The sequence below is a fragment of the Drosophila erecta genome, unplaced genomic scaffold, assembly GCF_003286155.1.
Source record: "Drosophila erecta strain 14021-0224.00,06,07 unplaced genomic scaffold, DereRS2 tig00000092-arrow-pilon, whole genome shotgun sequence".
Classification (NCBI taxonomy): Eukaryota; Metazoa; Arthropoda; class Insecta; order Diptera; family Drosophilidae; genus Drosophila; species Drosophila erecta.
The window spans coordinates 15,766,805-15,782,153 of NW_020825207.1; the positions used below are offsets into that span (position 1 = coordinate 15,766,805).

General features: G+C 39.2%; 1 protein-coding gene across 3 annotated transcripts in view; it reads left to right on the plus strand.

Annotated features, from left to right (window-relative positions):
• Positions 1 to 2,420: 2,420 nt before the first annotated feature.
• Positions 2,421 to 15,349, plus strand: part of LOC6549581 — a 34,063-nt gene continuing 21,134 nt past the window's right edge. Inside the window, exons 1-2 of one of the 3 annotated variants that reach the window (XM_001974430.3) lie at positions 2,421 to 2,622; positions 4,810 to 5,148. In XM_001974430.3, coding sequence (XP_001974466.1) covers positions 4,944 to 5,148 — 205 coding nt within the window. In that variant the 5' untranslated portion in view covers positions 2,421 to 2,622; positions 4,810 to 4,943. Of the gene's footprint in view, positions 2,623 to 2,691; positions 2,745 to 4,809; positions 5,149 to 15,349 lie in introns of those variants that run through there. The other 2 variants (XM_026980904.1, XM_026980905.1) reach the window with 2 other exon arrangements.

Genomic DNA, 15,349 nt, shown 5'->3' on the forward strand with positions numbered 1-15,349 from the left:
ATGAGTACAAAAGTTTTTCCCCTCCTTTTCCTCGTTCCCTTGCTGTTCTTGTTTAAGTGTATTTCGTATTAATTTATGAGTGTGCCCTTAACCCTACCCCCACTCCCATTTCCACTCCCTTTGGGCCGGGCCGAAAAAATTCTTTCGCGCGAATTTTTTATGACAGCTGCGCGTAAAGTTATCACATGTAAGTTTGGCTTGGAGCAGCCTACTTTGAAGGCCGTCGATATGGCTAACAATACTATGGGACACCTTCGTGTTTAAGCTTTAAGGCCAAGCTAATAAGATAAACGGAATTTTAATTGGCTTTCTTATTTACTTACCCGTTACTCATAACTCTAGGTAAAAGGGTATACTAGATTCATTGAAGAGTATGTAACATTATACTCGTATATCAGAATCACTGGCAATACTATTACCTTCCCTTTGAGGGTCGAGATCTCATTTTCAATCACTCCAAATCCAATCTACACGCTTTTGTTTGGAAAAGATTGAATGCCAGAATCTAGCATTCCGTAATATTAGCAATGTAAGTTGAGCTTTATTTAAAGTGGCTTACTCCATCTGCATTCTGAAATTTCTATAATTCTCTTACTACTTTTATTGGTTGGGGGATTTGCTGTGCAGGCCACAACTGTTTCTGACTGGGAATGGAATCTCCTTCAGGGCTACCTAAGCTAGACTGAACCATTAGCTAAGCACACAGAGAGAAGAGCTAAATACTCCTTCTAGCCCCTTAAGCCTCTCATAGCCTTGCCCCATTTGAAAGCCACATAAGCTTAAAAATTTCAAGTGCTGCACCGATTTCAACCCGGCACAGAAATGAAGTGAAATGCCTCTGTCCCGCAGAGAGTTTCCAGTTGGGATGCAAGCACCAAACAACAGACAAAAAAATGTCTAGGTACTTATAGATTAATATTAAATTGTATATACAACATTCATGCATGTTCATATTATTCAAACTTTATATTAATGTAGGAAAAAACGCTGTAGTCGAAATCCCCGACTATCAGATACCCGTTACTCAGCGTGGGGGAGGTTGGCTAAGTGCAAAAACGTATTTAACATTTTAAAGTTATGGTGGCTTGCTGGAAATATCTTTTCATCATATTCCCTGCCTTTATTACGTACCATAATTATCTAGCAGTTGCATTTGCGTATAAGTAACGCGTATAGAAGTACTTTAAATAAAAAATAACTGAATTTTATACCCGTATTACTCACATGTAACTTGGTGTTATTGGAGAGTGTGCGGTTGAACAGCAGTGGTCGGCATTTGTATGGGGTATAAAACTCAGAGGAAGGAAGGAAGTTCGCCCAAAACCTTATAAATGTCTGCAGTTTATTGTGGACTTAACGCCTTTTAAATTTCTCATGCAAAACGAAACTTTAACTCGATTAATGCGCACAAAGTGCAATTATTTGCATTATTTTTCATTTTCAATTTGAATTCCATTTTTGGTCATTGTCATTGCTGGTGGGCAAACAAAAGTCGCTCATTTAACCCGATTCCTCTGGTTCAGTTGTGTGCATCGCATAGATAAAGTCATATATCAGGGATAATTTAAAAACCCTTCGCCCCAACCCCTCTGCTCTGACGTCATCAGTTGGAGTTTGGCTTTCTGGTCTGTTGGTTCATTAAATATTGTGATAATTTTTCATATTTATTTTTAAGTGGTTTACAGTGACAGTGAAATTTACATTTTATTTCATTAAGCAAAGCGCCATTTATATTTGATTCGCGGGCCCACACTCATTTGGGCTTATACATTCACATTTATTATTTGCATATACAATTTTATTTGTCCTTCGTTTAATGGCGTTTAATTGAACACCAGAAAACAATGTGCAAATTAATTGCATTGCCTCGCTAGCCTTGAAATTTGGTTAATGCAGCAGTGCGAAATAACAACGGCACGAGGTTACGAAGTTGAACTACATTTTTAATCAGTTATGAATAAGCTGCGCAGCATTGCTTAAATAATTTTATTTTTAAAATATTTAAAATACTATTAATTATTATTCTTATTTGCAAACAAAATTATCAAAAATATACTAAGATATACTGAGATAGCTAACAGAATTTTGGACGCTAGAAAAATCCCCCCTTATTTGCAAATTTATGGCAGACCTGGTACATTGTGGCCTAATGTAATGCTATAGTTAGTCATACACTTTTGTCAACTTGCTCCAGTACATTTCCCTATGTGAGCTACCAGAAATACTAACAATTTATAGGAAAGTTCCGATGTTAATACCAAACTGCTGTTAGCTGAAACAGATGGAAGTGGTACAAGCAAGGGGAAGGAAGAAGCGGGAGAGCAATCGAGCTTTCTCTCTCGCAACTCTCTTGCCTCGTCGAAGGACAGTCCACCGAGAAGCTTCCGGTGTTGGCCAAGTGAGGGCGCCACGCGCGTACTAGGCACTGTGAGCATGAGTTTTTTTTAGTCGCTATTTCAACTTTGAAGTGAACGCACGTCATTTTTGTCGCGCGCGTTGTTACAATCCCCTCTTTTTGAAGGAGCCAAACGAAACCCGAAACTGAAAACTGAGCCAATCGAATAACACGCACACTTTCAAAGTTCGTGTGTGTGTGTGTGCGTGAGCGAGTGGTCACTAAAAGTAATATCGTGTTTACAAAAAAGAAGGAAATACCCGTAATACTCTCAAATAAAAACCAAAGAGTGCAAGTGTGGCAGCAACAATAACAAAAACGTATTCAATGAAAATGTGAGCAAGTGCAGGTCCTGGAAATGAAAAATCTTTGGGCCCCCGCTCGAAATGCCGCATTTGTTGCGTGCCGAGAACATTTGTCAGGCATTTGTTGTTATTGCTGGGAAAACTGAGAAAACTGTTGCGGCTGCGGTTAATTAAAGCGCGAAAAGTGGAACACAAGGTGTAATCATCTGGCGACCCCAAAACTAACAAAAATTCAGAATAGTCGAGTCAACCGGAAAAGTGAAAACTGAACCTTGTAAAAGGGAGGGCAAAACATTTCCATCGTCAGTTTTTGTAGTTGGTTTCATATGTCTTCAAATATAAAAATAGACTATTTGATTTTACAAATTTATTTTTATAGAATACTCTAATGATTAATGTGTGAAATTGGTTACATTTTCAAAAGCCAAATCAGTTAATATAGTTTTTTTAACAATGTCTAAATAATAAGAAATACAAACTTATTTAGTCATGTAAGTCAAGATCTTCACTATTCTGTATTCAAAATCTACAGATAGATTATGGAATGATTAAAGCGGTATGCTCAATTTTGTTTCTAGATTTAAAATAACTCATTCGCGCCAGAAAACGCCAACTTCAAAACTCACAACCATAAATTCCCCATTTAGCCCACGAACATTTTAATCTTTAATTATATTTTGTGATTTTTTCTCGGTATTCTGCTTCTGTCGCCCCTTTTTTAGCTCCTGCTTCAATTTAGGCTAATTATGTTGCTTGGGCGTGTTGGAGTAGATATAGTATATACAGGATATAAGGCTAGGTCCTGACCATTCAGTGCCGCCTATTTATGCGCTCCAGTTTGCACAGTTGTTGTTTCTGCGGGTGTTCGCGATTTCAATGTTTCTGTAATTAAAACAACAGCAGCTGATGTTGTTGCTTTATTATCTGCACCTGACTTTTTGGCTATTTATTTGTGTTTACCCAGCCATGGTTGGCTTTAAACAAAGTGAAATGCCAAAAAAAGGAATTAACCGGAAAGAATTTAATATTATTGCTATCTGTCGGGGCATGACAGTATATTTATAAATATCTATAAATATTTGTTAATTGTTCGTGCTGTCACTGGATTTGTAAATGCCATAAATCATATTTCCAGCACTGGTGAAATGCGGGTCTGTGTAATTCCTAAAAGCACGTGTTTAATTGATTTTTAATGAGGAATACCCAACGACAATAATTTAGATGATTAAAATTTATTTTTTCTATAGCTTAGTTTATTATATAGCAGCGTTGGAAACTCTTCAATTTCTATTGAATATGTTTCTACTGCATGATTAAATGTTTTTCATTTTTGCACTTATCACAATTCAGATTAATGAACCCAAATCTGGTGTCCCGCATATTATTGAACCTTAATTGCTGTCATAAATAAAATAACAATTTGAAAGCAAATACCCAATATTGCCAATAAATTTCGATATAACGTATTTCTCAGATGAGGCCATAATTTTGTCAATCTTGAAATACGAGTTCTTCCCAATGGCTCGACCTCAATCCGCAACCAAACTCCTGTATTTCGTTTGATAAACAGCGCTCAACCAGTTTATGATAATTGCACATCTAGCTGGGATTATAAATCTGTATAATGCTTAGGCACTTGACGGTTTTTGGCTTGTTGGAATTAAAGCAAAAAGCGTATGCTTGACACTGTTTAGAATAAAAAGGGGACCTAAAGTGAATTTTATTAAACTCATCCCGTTGCCTTAGCTGTTAGTCACCATCTCAATTGCCTGGAAAGCGTTTTCCTGGCGCTCTAAATCAACCAAAGGGTTAAGGAGCGAGCGGCAACTGGATTTTGAATTTATGTGGCAAAGTCTTTCCTTCGTTTTCCGCTTTTCCACGCTTTTTCCGCCGCAGAACCGAGAAAAGGCTGCTGTGTAATTAATCTTTTCCCAAAATGCTTGAAAATTTATGTCTTTAACTTGACTGCAGTGCCGCTCCATATGATGGAGCAGCAAAATGGGGGCGAGGGCCTCAGGTCCTTTAATAGTTTTTGCCTTTAACTTGCCGTTGTTTTTGTTCGCGTCGCGATTAAAAGTGATTAATAGCCAACATTTTATTACCGCACAGAGGCAGCAGTAAAGGGGAGCCCCAAAACAACAACTTAATGTCCAAATGAAATAAGTGAAAATTTCACACCGAAATTAATAAAGACATTAGTGCGTGTGGGCGTGGCTCATTTGGGGCATTTAACGGAGGCCAAGATGTGTGCGGAGGATCCCTTTACCCAGCACCAGCTGCCGCACCACCATAAAACCGAGCACCACCAATGCCTCCAGCAGCTGCGGATGAATATGGAGCAACAGGACGGAGCTCTCTCTCCAGGAGTGAGAAAATCGGCCACAGGAAGGACGGCGGCCACGAGTTTGCAGATCTGGTATATCCTACATGTGATACTAGTCCTAATCGGTGAGTTATAAATCTCCCTTCTAATATGCATATACAAAAGGTTCTTTTAAATGGCTCATAATTAATGCTGGCCAGGGCTGTGGGCATATTTTTCTTTTTTATCTGCAAATGTTTGCCTGTGGGGTAAACCTAAGCACAAATGGCTAGAGTGTGCCATAGTTGGCATTAATTTAAAAATGGGATGTAATTATATAAGTGTACCCTTGAGTTTGGGCAAAGGGATTTATTTGCTTGCAAACAGGGTTTCCATCTAATATACATAGGTATTTTACGGGTAAGTTTTGGTAACGCCTTTGCGGAATTCACAGAATGTATAGAAAAGACTAATCAAAAGCTTATTTAAGAATAGCTTTTAATGTTGTTAAAACCAATTTGTAATCTTAAAATTACTGCAATCAAACAAACTCTTTGCCAAACACAGAAATTAAGATAACACGTTGTTTTTTCCTTTTATTCCTTTTACTTCTCAAGAACTTTCAAGTGAAGTAACAAATATCTTAAATGTCTTCCCAGCATTTCTCAGAAAACCTGACGCCAAACAAAAAGTATACGCATTTCATACTCAAACATTTTTACAGAATTGTTTCTGTGGACGGAAATCCAGCTCCCTCAAAACAAATTCCTGGGAAAATCCCAAGAAAAACAATCAACAAATTGAAAGCCAAAGACCAAGACAATCGAACAAATCCATTGGCGAAAGACAAAAGCGCCAACAAGGACAAATTGGGGCACGCAGACGGAATAGAAATTAATAAATTTGGCAAAAAGTCACCACTCAGGCTTACTATTGTTCATTATTAGAGGGATTCACGTTGTTCTATTTTTTGTTGCTTCATATAAAAAAATAATTACAAGCCACAGCTGGGTATTTATTATTTGAAAAAGCGATTGCTGTAAAAATATTTTTAAAATAAATAAGAGAAAAACCGAGATACGCTTTACTCAACTAGTGGAAGTGCGAACAGTTTTTAACAGTAAAAATTTAGGGAAAAATTAAATTTTTTTTGTTTAATTTTTTTAAGTGTGTGCGTGACAGTTTCCGGCAGTTTGACCTTTTCGACTCGGCCATTGCTGCTGATGAAGAACATATATAGTCGGAAACGCTTCCTTCTGCGTGTTACATACCTTTCAGCGAATCTAGTATACCCTATAAATACTGTATATATGAAAATATCTTCTTTGCCGTAATTTATAAGATGATAAATGACCTATTATGAAATATATACAGTCATATACATATTTTGAAGGGAAATTTATATTGCATATATTTTTATCTTTATTACTTTCAATCAGCTGTGGCGCTGCCTTTTGTCGCGTTTTTTGAGTTCAAGCCAGTTAAGTTGACATTTCCGGCAAGGCAAGAACGTGAGGGCGTTACTAATAGGGGTGTCGAAAAGTAGGGGCGAAAAAGCGAGGGGAAAGGCTGTAACTGTCTTTTCATTATTTTCAAATCATATCACAAAGGGCAGAGCACAGAGATGGGAATGCTGAGCAGCGGAAACGGATATGGAGCCAAGTGAATGTTTGCACACCAGCGGGGATCCTTGCAGGTCCTGCGGCTCTCCATATATCCGCCTCTCTCCCTATCCTGTCGTCCTGTCGTCCTGCCTGCCTCTGTGTGGGTGCGTTGGCTTAATTCAACGTCTCATTTGCATACATTAAAATGTCACATTTTACATGTCGTTTGAGCGTCTCGCCTTAAGCCTAACAGCAGTAACAGCATCCGCAGCAGAAGCCAACGTCAGTTAGCGTTAAGGATACTCCCTGGGAGCCTTAGAGCCATCCTGGCATCGGGAAATCCAAAGACGCCACCGCACCATCCACTCCTACACATAAACTACATTAGCAATCGGAGCAGCCGAAGGCAGCCATGTAAAAATGGCTTAACGCGCAAATCTTTCAACTAAACATTAATCCTAATGGTTTTCAATTTTGTTGCGCCTTCTGTGGCAAGTCAAGTTCGCGTCTCCTTATTTTTCATTCTGGCTTTTCTTTTAATTTTTTTTGTTTTGTATTTTACTCAACCCATACCTACTACTTTTCAGTTTTGGCGCTCTGCCTTCGACTCCGGTTGTGGGTCCTGCTTTGCATGTTAATACGCTCTTTGATATTGCCGAGCAGCGCCTGCAGCCTGATTGCTTCTGACAGCGTGCCCCGTAAACTCCCACCACCCCATGCTAACTGTAAATATGAAATTCGTTTAAATTTCATTGGGAGCTCAGCTCGTTCCCATTGAATTTTGCGAAAACAATCCCCGAACGCAAATAAAATAGCTCCACCTGCTCCTGCTTATATAGATATACGCACATTTACCCTTATATATTCCTATGCCGGCCACCGCCTCATTAGAGGGTAACACAATTTCGCATTAATCAAGTCAAGCCCACGTAGAAATCGCCCTTGACTCAGTACACACAATAAAAAAGGTAAAAATCGACAGGAGTCTAAATAATCATATGAAGACCCACGCCCTCTCCCCCTGTTTTGCATGTTGATTTTGTGCCAGTCGATGACGATTTAATTTTTTTTAGCGAAAAATGTGCAAATATTATGTCATTCGTGAAAATGCTCAAAAGTTTGATTAACAAACTCTGATTAGTTCTGGGAAAATATATCAAAGTAAAAATACCGAGTCTAGACTTTGCGTTGCCCATATAAGTATGCTATGTATTTTGCTATCTTCAACTTGGTGGTTGCACAGGCTAAAAAAAAATTTTAAGAGATATTCTAGATTAAATAGGTATTTCAAGATCCAATATTTATATATGCGAAAAATTTGCACATGATGCATATGTGGGCATCACGGGCTACGTAAGCACACACTTAAATCTCTGTGGTGTACCTCCCCCGCATCCACACACTGCCATTAAATGGTTGCCGGCAAACTGAGCATAAGCTCAAGTATGCTTTTGTTTAAATAAAACTGTGTCGCCGCAATGGCCAAAGCAACTGAGTCTCTGTGTGGCTAAGTGTTTTTTTCCCCCACTTTGTGTTTGCTTTGATTATTCACACACGCACACTCCGATTGTTGCAATAGATAGGACACACATACACTCGCATTCGTATCAATGTCCTGTGTTTGCGAGACAAAAACATTTTGAGCCACTAAGCTTTTGTTGAAGTTTATCTCTGCATTTGGCCAATTGATGAAAGCTCCTCGATTGTTTCTATTTTCTTTCCTCATTGTTGTTTTTCCACTTTCATTTATTGTCGTTGACATAACCTTCAGGTGCCCAAAATTCAAATAAATCTACCCCTCTGCATACTGTAATCCAAAAGCATCCGTACATATTTCATGGCACTTTCGTTGACATGACAGCATTTTTCTGGAACAAATTGCACAAAATTTGTTTGGTGTCTAATTTAAAAGCACTAAACGTAAATATTGAATTGGGTATGGATCCTGTTGGCGTACTTTATAAAGTTTTGTGTTCGTTTTCCAACTGATCAGTTTCACAAAGTATTTCACAAAAAGTAAAACTTTCTATATAATAAGTTCTTGGATAAATACATATACTTTATATGAAATTTGATATTTAATGTGCACAATATTTTGTGATTTCCATTAAATAAAATCTCTAAAAGGCAAAAAGACACTGGACAAAGCAAACAGTTTGGGACCCAGTTTTTCGGTTCAGTTCGGTTCAATTTGGTCCGATCCGGTCAGAAAACGCCCCTAACCAAATTGAAACAAAATAAAAATGCCCTGTGTTTACTTTTTTGGGCATTTTTTGTGTGTTTTTATTGAAGTCATTAGAGCGTAGAGAGAGAACAAAAAAATATATTTTTGGGTAGGACTTGGCATTAATGTCTGACGAGGCTCAGACGAACGACCGACAGACGCCTATTAATCATGCAGACTTTACGTTCCATTAAGCAGTCAAGGACTTCAGGGTAGGGGGTATGAAGAAATAAGGCAGGAGAAGACGGAAATGTGTGAGGGATTTTCCCAAAAATGTTAGAAGCATTATTTCTCAACTTGGTCGGATTACGTTTGGGTCAACCCAGAAACATGTCTAAATAAACAGGTTAAATTACCAAGTCGAAGGCATAATGATACTCTCTAATCCCTGAAGAATGAATATATTGAGAAAAAAGTATATTTCGCTCTTTTAATTATGTTTAATTGTGAGTAAGCATCGACTTTTCATACACTAGATGACTATAAGAAGCGTACTTTATAAAACATTTCATAGTATATATGAGGTAGTTATTAAAATCGACTCCCGGAAAGAAGATTTACCCCTTCATTGTCTGAACCAAATATCCTGCACCTCTGTCTTCTTAATTTTCCACCCATCACTTGGGGCACGTGCAGATGCTCAAAGTGTAGGCAACTGAAGGAACAAAATAAGACAGAAAAACAGAGAAGCGCAAACATTGCGCAGCAAACAAAGTCAGTGGCCATTTGCCTGTTTTGCTCCCAACTCCTGGCTCCTAATGGCCAAAATATTGTATTACAACAAATTGTGCATCTGGCCCGTAAATAAAAAAGAGAAGGCCAAAACAGCAGAAAACACCCTTTAAAACGGACCTCGAAACGGTCCTTGTGGTCCTCCCCCCTGGCTCCTCATCATCAGCTGCTGCTGCTAACGATATGGAAAATTTATCAAAAAATCTAAGGGGCCGGCAACAACATGACACCGTCTGACCGTTCGTCCAGGCATAAAATAATCAGCACAGTCAAGGATCCACAGGATGGGTGCGGGAAATTGGGAGGAAATTGTGCGGGGGCGTAGGAAAAGGCAAATGTTGGGCTAAAAGGCTTTCCAGGTCAGACCTCGTGGCAACAACCTCAACCTCATGGGCGTTGATGGCCAGCAAATTGATTTTGATTCGCAGTCAGAAATTATCAAATGTGCAAATCGAGTGGAGAAATCTGTGTGAGGCATTGGGATCTGGAATGGAAGATTAATAAGGATACAATATCTGATAAGGGTCCAAAAACAAGCGGATAAAGTGGTGGATTTGTTGGAATTCATACTTTATTATATGGGCACTAGTAAATTCCCACGAACGTTTTTAAATTCCTATTCCTTAGAATTTAATTACACAGAAAGGGATAACATATTTTCGCGGTTCAAGCCTTATCTGTATGGCTTGCGCTTTACTTTCCAATCTCCTTGACCTTCCGACTCTTTTTAAATGTTATATGCACTCTGCGGATGAAAGCACTTGATTAGCAGTAAGAGCAGGCAAGCGAAAGTAAAGGCTTCGGACTTCCGGACGGGCGTGTGAGTAAATAAGACGCTCACACCCACAATCAAAGCCTCGGCTGAGTCCTGTAAGCCGCTCACCAAAGCGTAAAGACAATTCAATCGATGGCGAATACTCATACAATCGCAATCACACTCTGGGCAAGTTCCTTGCTCACATCGGACCGAAGTGTTTGAAATATTTTCACTTGTGTCATTTCCTCGAACACATTCTTGCGGAGGTTCAGGGATGGGCTCGTGTCTGGCCAAGGAAACATTACTTACATGTGCCTGCAACTCGAGCTGATTTATTCACGCATCGCTTGCCACGCCCCTCGCCCCCGCCTGTCACGCTTCCATCGCTGCCAAGACGCTCTCGAGAATGGCCCTGGAAAATGGCAAATGGCAAATGGCAGCTCAAAGTTGGTTTTTCGTCCTACTTTGTGGTGGCTCATGGATGTGTTGCAAGTGATCATTATATTTATTTCATTACCTTTGGCTTAAATAAATAATGAGTATACTGGACCGACCAACAATAACCCTGAAATGGTATGAATTCTTTAAAGGAAAGAAGTAATTTTATTTAATTTAATTTTTAATTATAATTATAATTTATAATTTCATTTCAATTTATATTTATTACATTTCAGAAAGTGAGTGTCTCTAGCTTAACGGCTGAGATATGATTTGAAGGCAGGGTATTTGGTAGTCTATGTCCTTGCCCATCCTCCTAGGATCCTTTCGTGTGTTAGGTGCCTGCAGTGGATTTTTGGCAGTCACTGTGCAGCGCAAATAGAGCGGAAAAATTCCGCCTCCGGTGGCTGCCTCGCTGTTTCCAAAGTGAAAGTTGCAGGGGAAAGTTTGCCATTTGAGTGGACCAGAGAGTACTGAGACCTCGTAATTTATTTGGGCCGCTGGTAATCAATGCCTCCACTGAGTGTGCGGATGGGTTAAGCTTATCACATCCGCTTTTGGGTCTGCTCCGTGGTCTTCAAGTTGTAAAGTGGCCAAAAAGGGTTGCAAAGGGGGCGTGGGGCTGGCTGAGAGACAGTTTTATGGGCGCCAGTTGAAAGGTCACTGCAAATGGTCGATTTGCGGCCCTCACTACCACGGCTTTCCAACAGAATTTATGACGAACATGCTGCAACATCCTGTTAACATACCCATTTGCATATCCACATGCACATGAGCACATTCAGTGGTCCTGAAAAAGAAAGAGCGAAAGAGTAACGTCACATCCATAACAATAAAGTCGCATTAGCAGCTGGCCCAGCAACAAAACAATGCTAGCCGAAATGGTTAGCTAAATTATAACCATCATTTTAATGGTTATTTTCGTTTTATATTCTCTGCCGCAAAAACCGAGAGCTCAGCACAAAAATCGCCGAACAAATGATGCTCAAGATGGCCAACAGCAATAACAGCATCACAAAAAAAGCTTAGATTGTCAGGCAAGTACTTTTAGTATCGGCCAGTGTGGCCTTTGTGAGACCTTTTTGCCAGCTTTGAACTGGGAAATTATTGAAAAGTTGACTCTTGCCCATAGTAAGCACTAACCTTATTAAATAATTAAGATAATGATGAGATGAATATTACATTTTTGTACATTACCAGCACCTGATGGGAATAATACGCTTCTTATCAATAAAATGTAACTGCTATCCAGGCAAATGTGCCCTCTGGCCTGTGGGTAGGGTATTCATAAATTTATATCAAAATGCGCAGCACTTGTGTGCAGTTGTCGCCGCCACAAAGTAAAGAGAAAAGCTGGGAAAAGCGCATAATGGCGGGGAAAAGCGGGGAAACTGCCAATGGCCTCAATGAGCGTTTGAGTGTGTGTATGTGTGCTAAAGTGCAGGCGAGTGAGTGGGCATGCAGCTGCTTTCATTATGACAGGAAAATTTCACATCCACTTTCCCTTCTCCTGCTTAACTTTCCTTTTCTACTTTTTGCGCGACTCCCGGAGCCGCCGCTTTTTGCTGCTTTTGCTGCTTTTGCTGCTTTGTGCATATCATAAAATTTTAATTGAATTCTGACATTTTACCATGCGGGAATGGGAGTAGAGATTACACCGAACTTTACAGCTGTCAATAACTTTGATGTCGCCGAAAGTCTCTGTGCTCTCTTTTATTTATTACACGCCCGCAGATGCCCCGTTTCGTTATATTCGGTGGAAAATGGGCGAACTACTTTTCGGCTTTTGGCGTTGTTAACATTTCATTTCTGCCGCATTTCATTTCGCCTGCGATGCGTTTTATGAATTCAGTTATTCCGTTGGCTGCATATTCAATTTTTTATTCGCTTTCCCACCGCAGCTTGGCATCTCCTTTATCCGCTCAAACCGCCCCCTTGGCTTTTCCTGGATTAATTTGGCTTTGTAGGAGAAAAAAGGAGGCAGCATTTCCCTGACACTTTTAATGCAATTTTAATATGCGCGCGCAGCTTTATAAAATATTCAATAGTTCCAGTCTTTTCAGGGTGTGCTCTCTTTGCTGGTTAAAAGTTAATTACCCTCCATATTTATTTGTCCTGAACTTAATAAATTCAATGAATGGCATAAAGCGCGAATTTCCATTTAGTTGAAAGTCTCAAAGAGGTCGAATATTTAATTTAAATTCAATCTTCGAATGCCAAATGAAATTCTCTCACACTAAAGTGATAAATGCAGAAAAAAGTGCAACACTGTTGACAATATATTTATCGTTAATAATATTATTAAAGCTTGTTTAAGCCTACAAAATATTTTTTATAACCCACTCAACTTTCAGATCCATTTGCAAAACCAATACACACATGCCATCCATCAAAATAAATATATACTTGTATTTTAGTATGCATTTGGCGCCTAATTAAAATTACGCAATGAAAGAAAGGACACACAAACTCCGAGAAAGAAGTGATATCAGAATGTAAAATAAAAGCAAAGTAAAGGAAACAAAAATCATAAAAACAATAACCAAAAGTAATCAAAAAGTGGAGCACTTTACTTTTGTTTGTTCTTACCACACAGGGAAAGTAAAGTGGGGTAACAAAAAGAGGGGGCGTCCGTTGGGCAGATGTTTTTATAGCTCATAAATTCGTAAGATGCTGTGCGGAATTGCCAAGGAGCGGAGCAGAGAAAGCGGCTAAAACCGGAGCGAAAAGGACGAAACGGGCAACAAAACATCAGAATTCATTGGCCTCTGCCAAGTTTTGTTTATCCTTTCGCTGCCGTGGCATATAAACGCTTCCTCCGCGTTGGCTTTCCCTAGCCAAATCAATACAAAATTGATGAATACAAATGATCATAAAAAACAATAAAAGGCAATGCCAAAAAGCAGCTGTATCTCACAGGGTGGCTGGTACCGTCCTGATTTGGTTATAAAAATCCCAGCCACGTATTTGGCTCTTGGCTTTTTGCTTTCTCTTCCAACAATGTGGGCGGAAATTGGGATTGGAGCGAATCGAAGGTTTCCAGATAGATGCACTTTCGTTTCTTCATATATGACTCCATATAATGACAATCAGCCCCTCATTTGAAATTAATTTCGCGGAATAAATCAGCATCTCAAAGATGAGTACATGACAATCACTGTGAAAATTTGGCTTGATAACGACCTCAACTTGAGCTTGTCGCTTGTCTGCAGTTGGCATCTATGGCAACTCTCGTGGAGAGTCAGTGAAATGGAGAAATCTCGGTATAGGGACCCTCATTCAACCTGCTTGATTTCAAACGTATCGCTATCTAAAAGAATATAAAATGTGTGGTATATAGGAACACACCTCGTATACACAGGCAAAAAACATGCAGTTCATAAATTAAATGTAATCAATAATGTTCCTAGTTGATTTATTGTTATTATTCTTAGTATTCTGTATTGCTAAACAACATGCATTGACTTACAAGAGAACTTTCCCAGTTGTAATGTGCCCAGTAAGAAATCCTTTCTTCAAGTGTTGCCACAAGAGAAAGTAACAGAATGATAGCAAATGTATGCATAAACACAAACACCACCCCGAAAATCAAACTTACACAACTCACAGATGTCTCTGACGGGAAATTGATTTCAATCAATCACGTGTTGTGATTACTTTGCTAGCAAGCGATTCCCATCTGCAAAGGCCATTAGCAATAATTTACTTAAGGACTTAAAGGCAGTCGCAGGCGCAAGTGTCAACTGGTTAATAGAAGGCTTTTGAGGTCGGAATTTGTACGGTTCTGTGGCTAGAAGTGGTTAACCTAATACTAAAGAATTTCCACTTAATGGTAGAAGAATCTTCTTCTGAACAATTACCAAAGCAGGTTCCTAATGGCATTTTGAAGTAAAATTAGGGTCCACAAAGCTAGATGCTAACTAAAGTTGAAAGCACCGAATATGCTGCTCGAATTTTTGGTTCTTATTAAACCAAATTGTATGTACTCGAATATTGAAATGCATAGAGCTAATGACCTGAGCGTTTTCTCTATTGGTTCCCTATTCCTATTTCAGATGCAGATGCACTTCCATAATTCGCCTGTTCCTCCTTTCAACTGGCTTCTTTGTTGACGCTTCCGTTCCTTTTTATGATAAATTGATTGATATTTGAATTTAATGATAAGCTTTCTGCGAGACGATGAGAAATCGAAAAGGGGAAAGGAGCCCAGACGACCAGTTGGCAATTCAATTTTCCTGGCCTTCATTTTTCAACTTCAACGACAGTGGGAGCCGCGTGTCTGTGGCTCCTGCCTCATGGCTGGAATATGCAAATTCTTTGCCACAATTTTCCCTAGCACTTTTTGTTTTTATCCTGTTGCTGTTGCCGAAGTCGTCTTTGATAAGCAAACTTTTGCACTGATAATGATATTTTTATAGTGCGTTGACGAGCTCGAAAAGCATTAGAAGAAGAGGCCTGCGATATTTGACATTGGTATCTGCTGATAATGCAAACAGAAATACTGTATATCATAACTATAACTATATTTTCTTCCTCTGCACTTAACTTTATGTAATTTCTAAACCAGGCCGAACATAGGCAAAGCTCCTTTT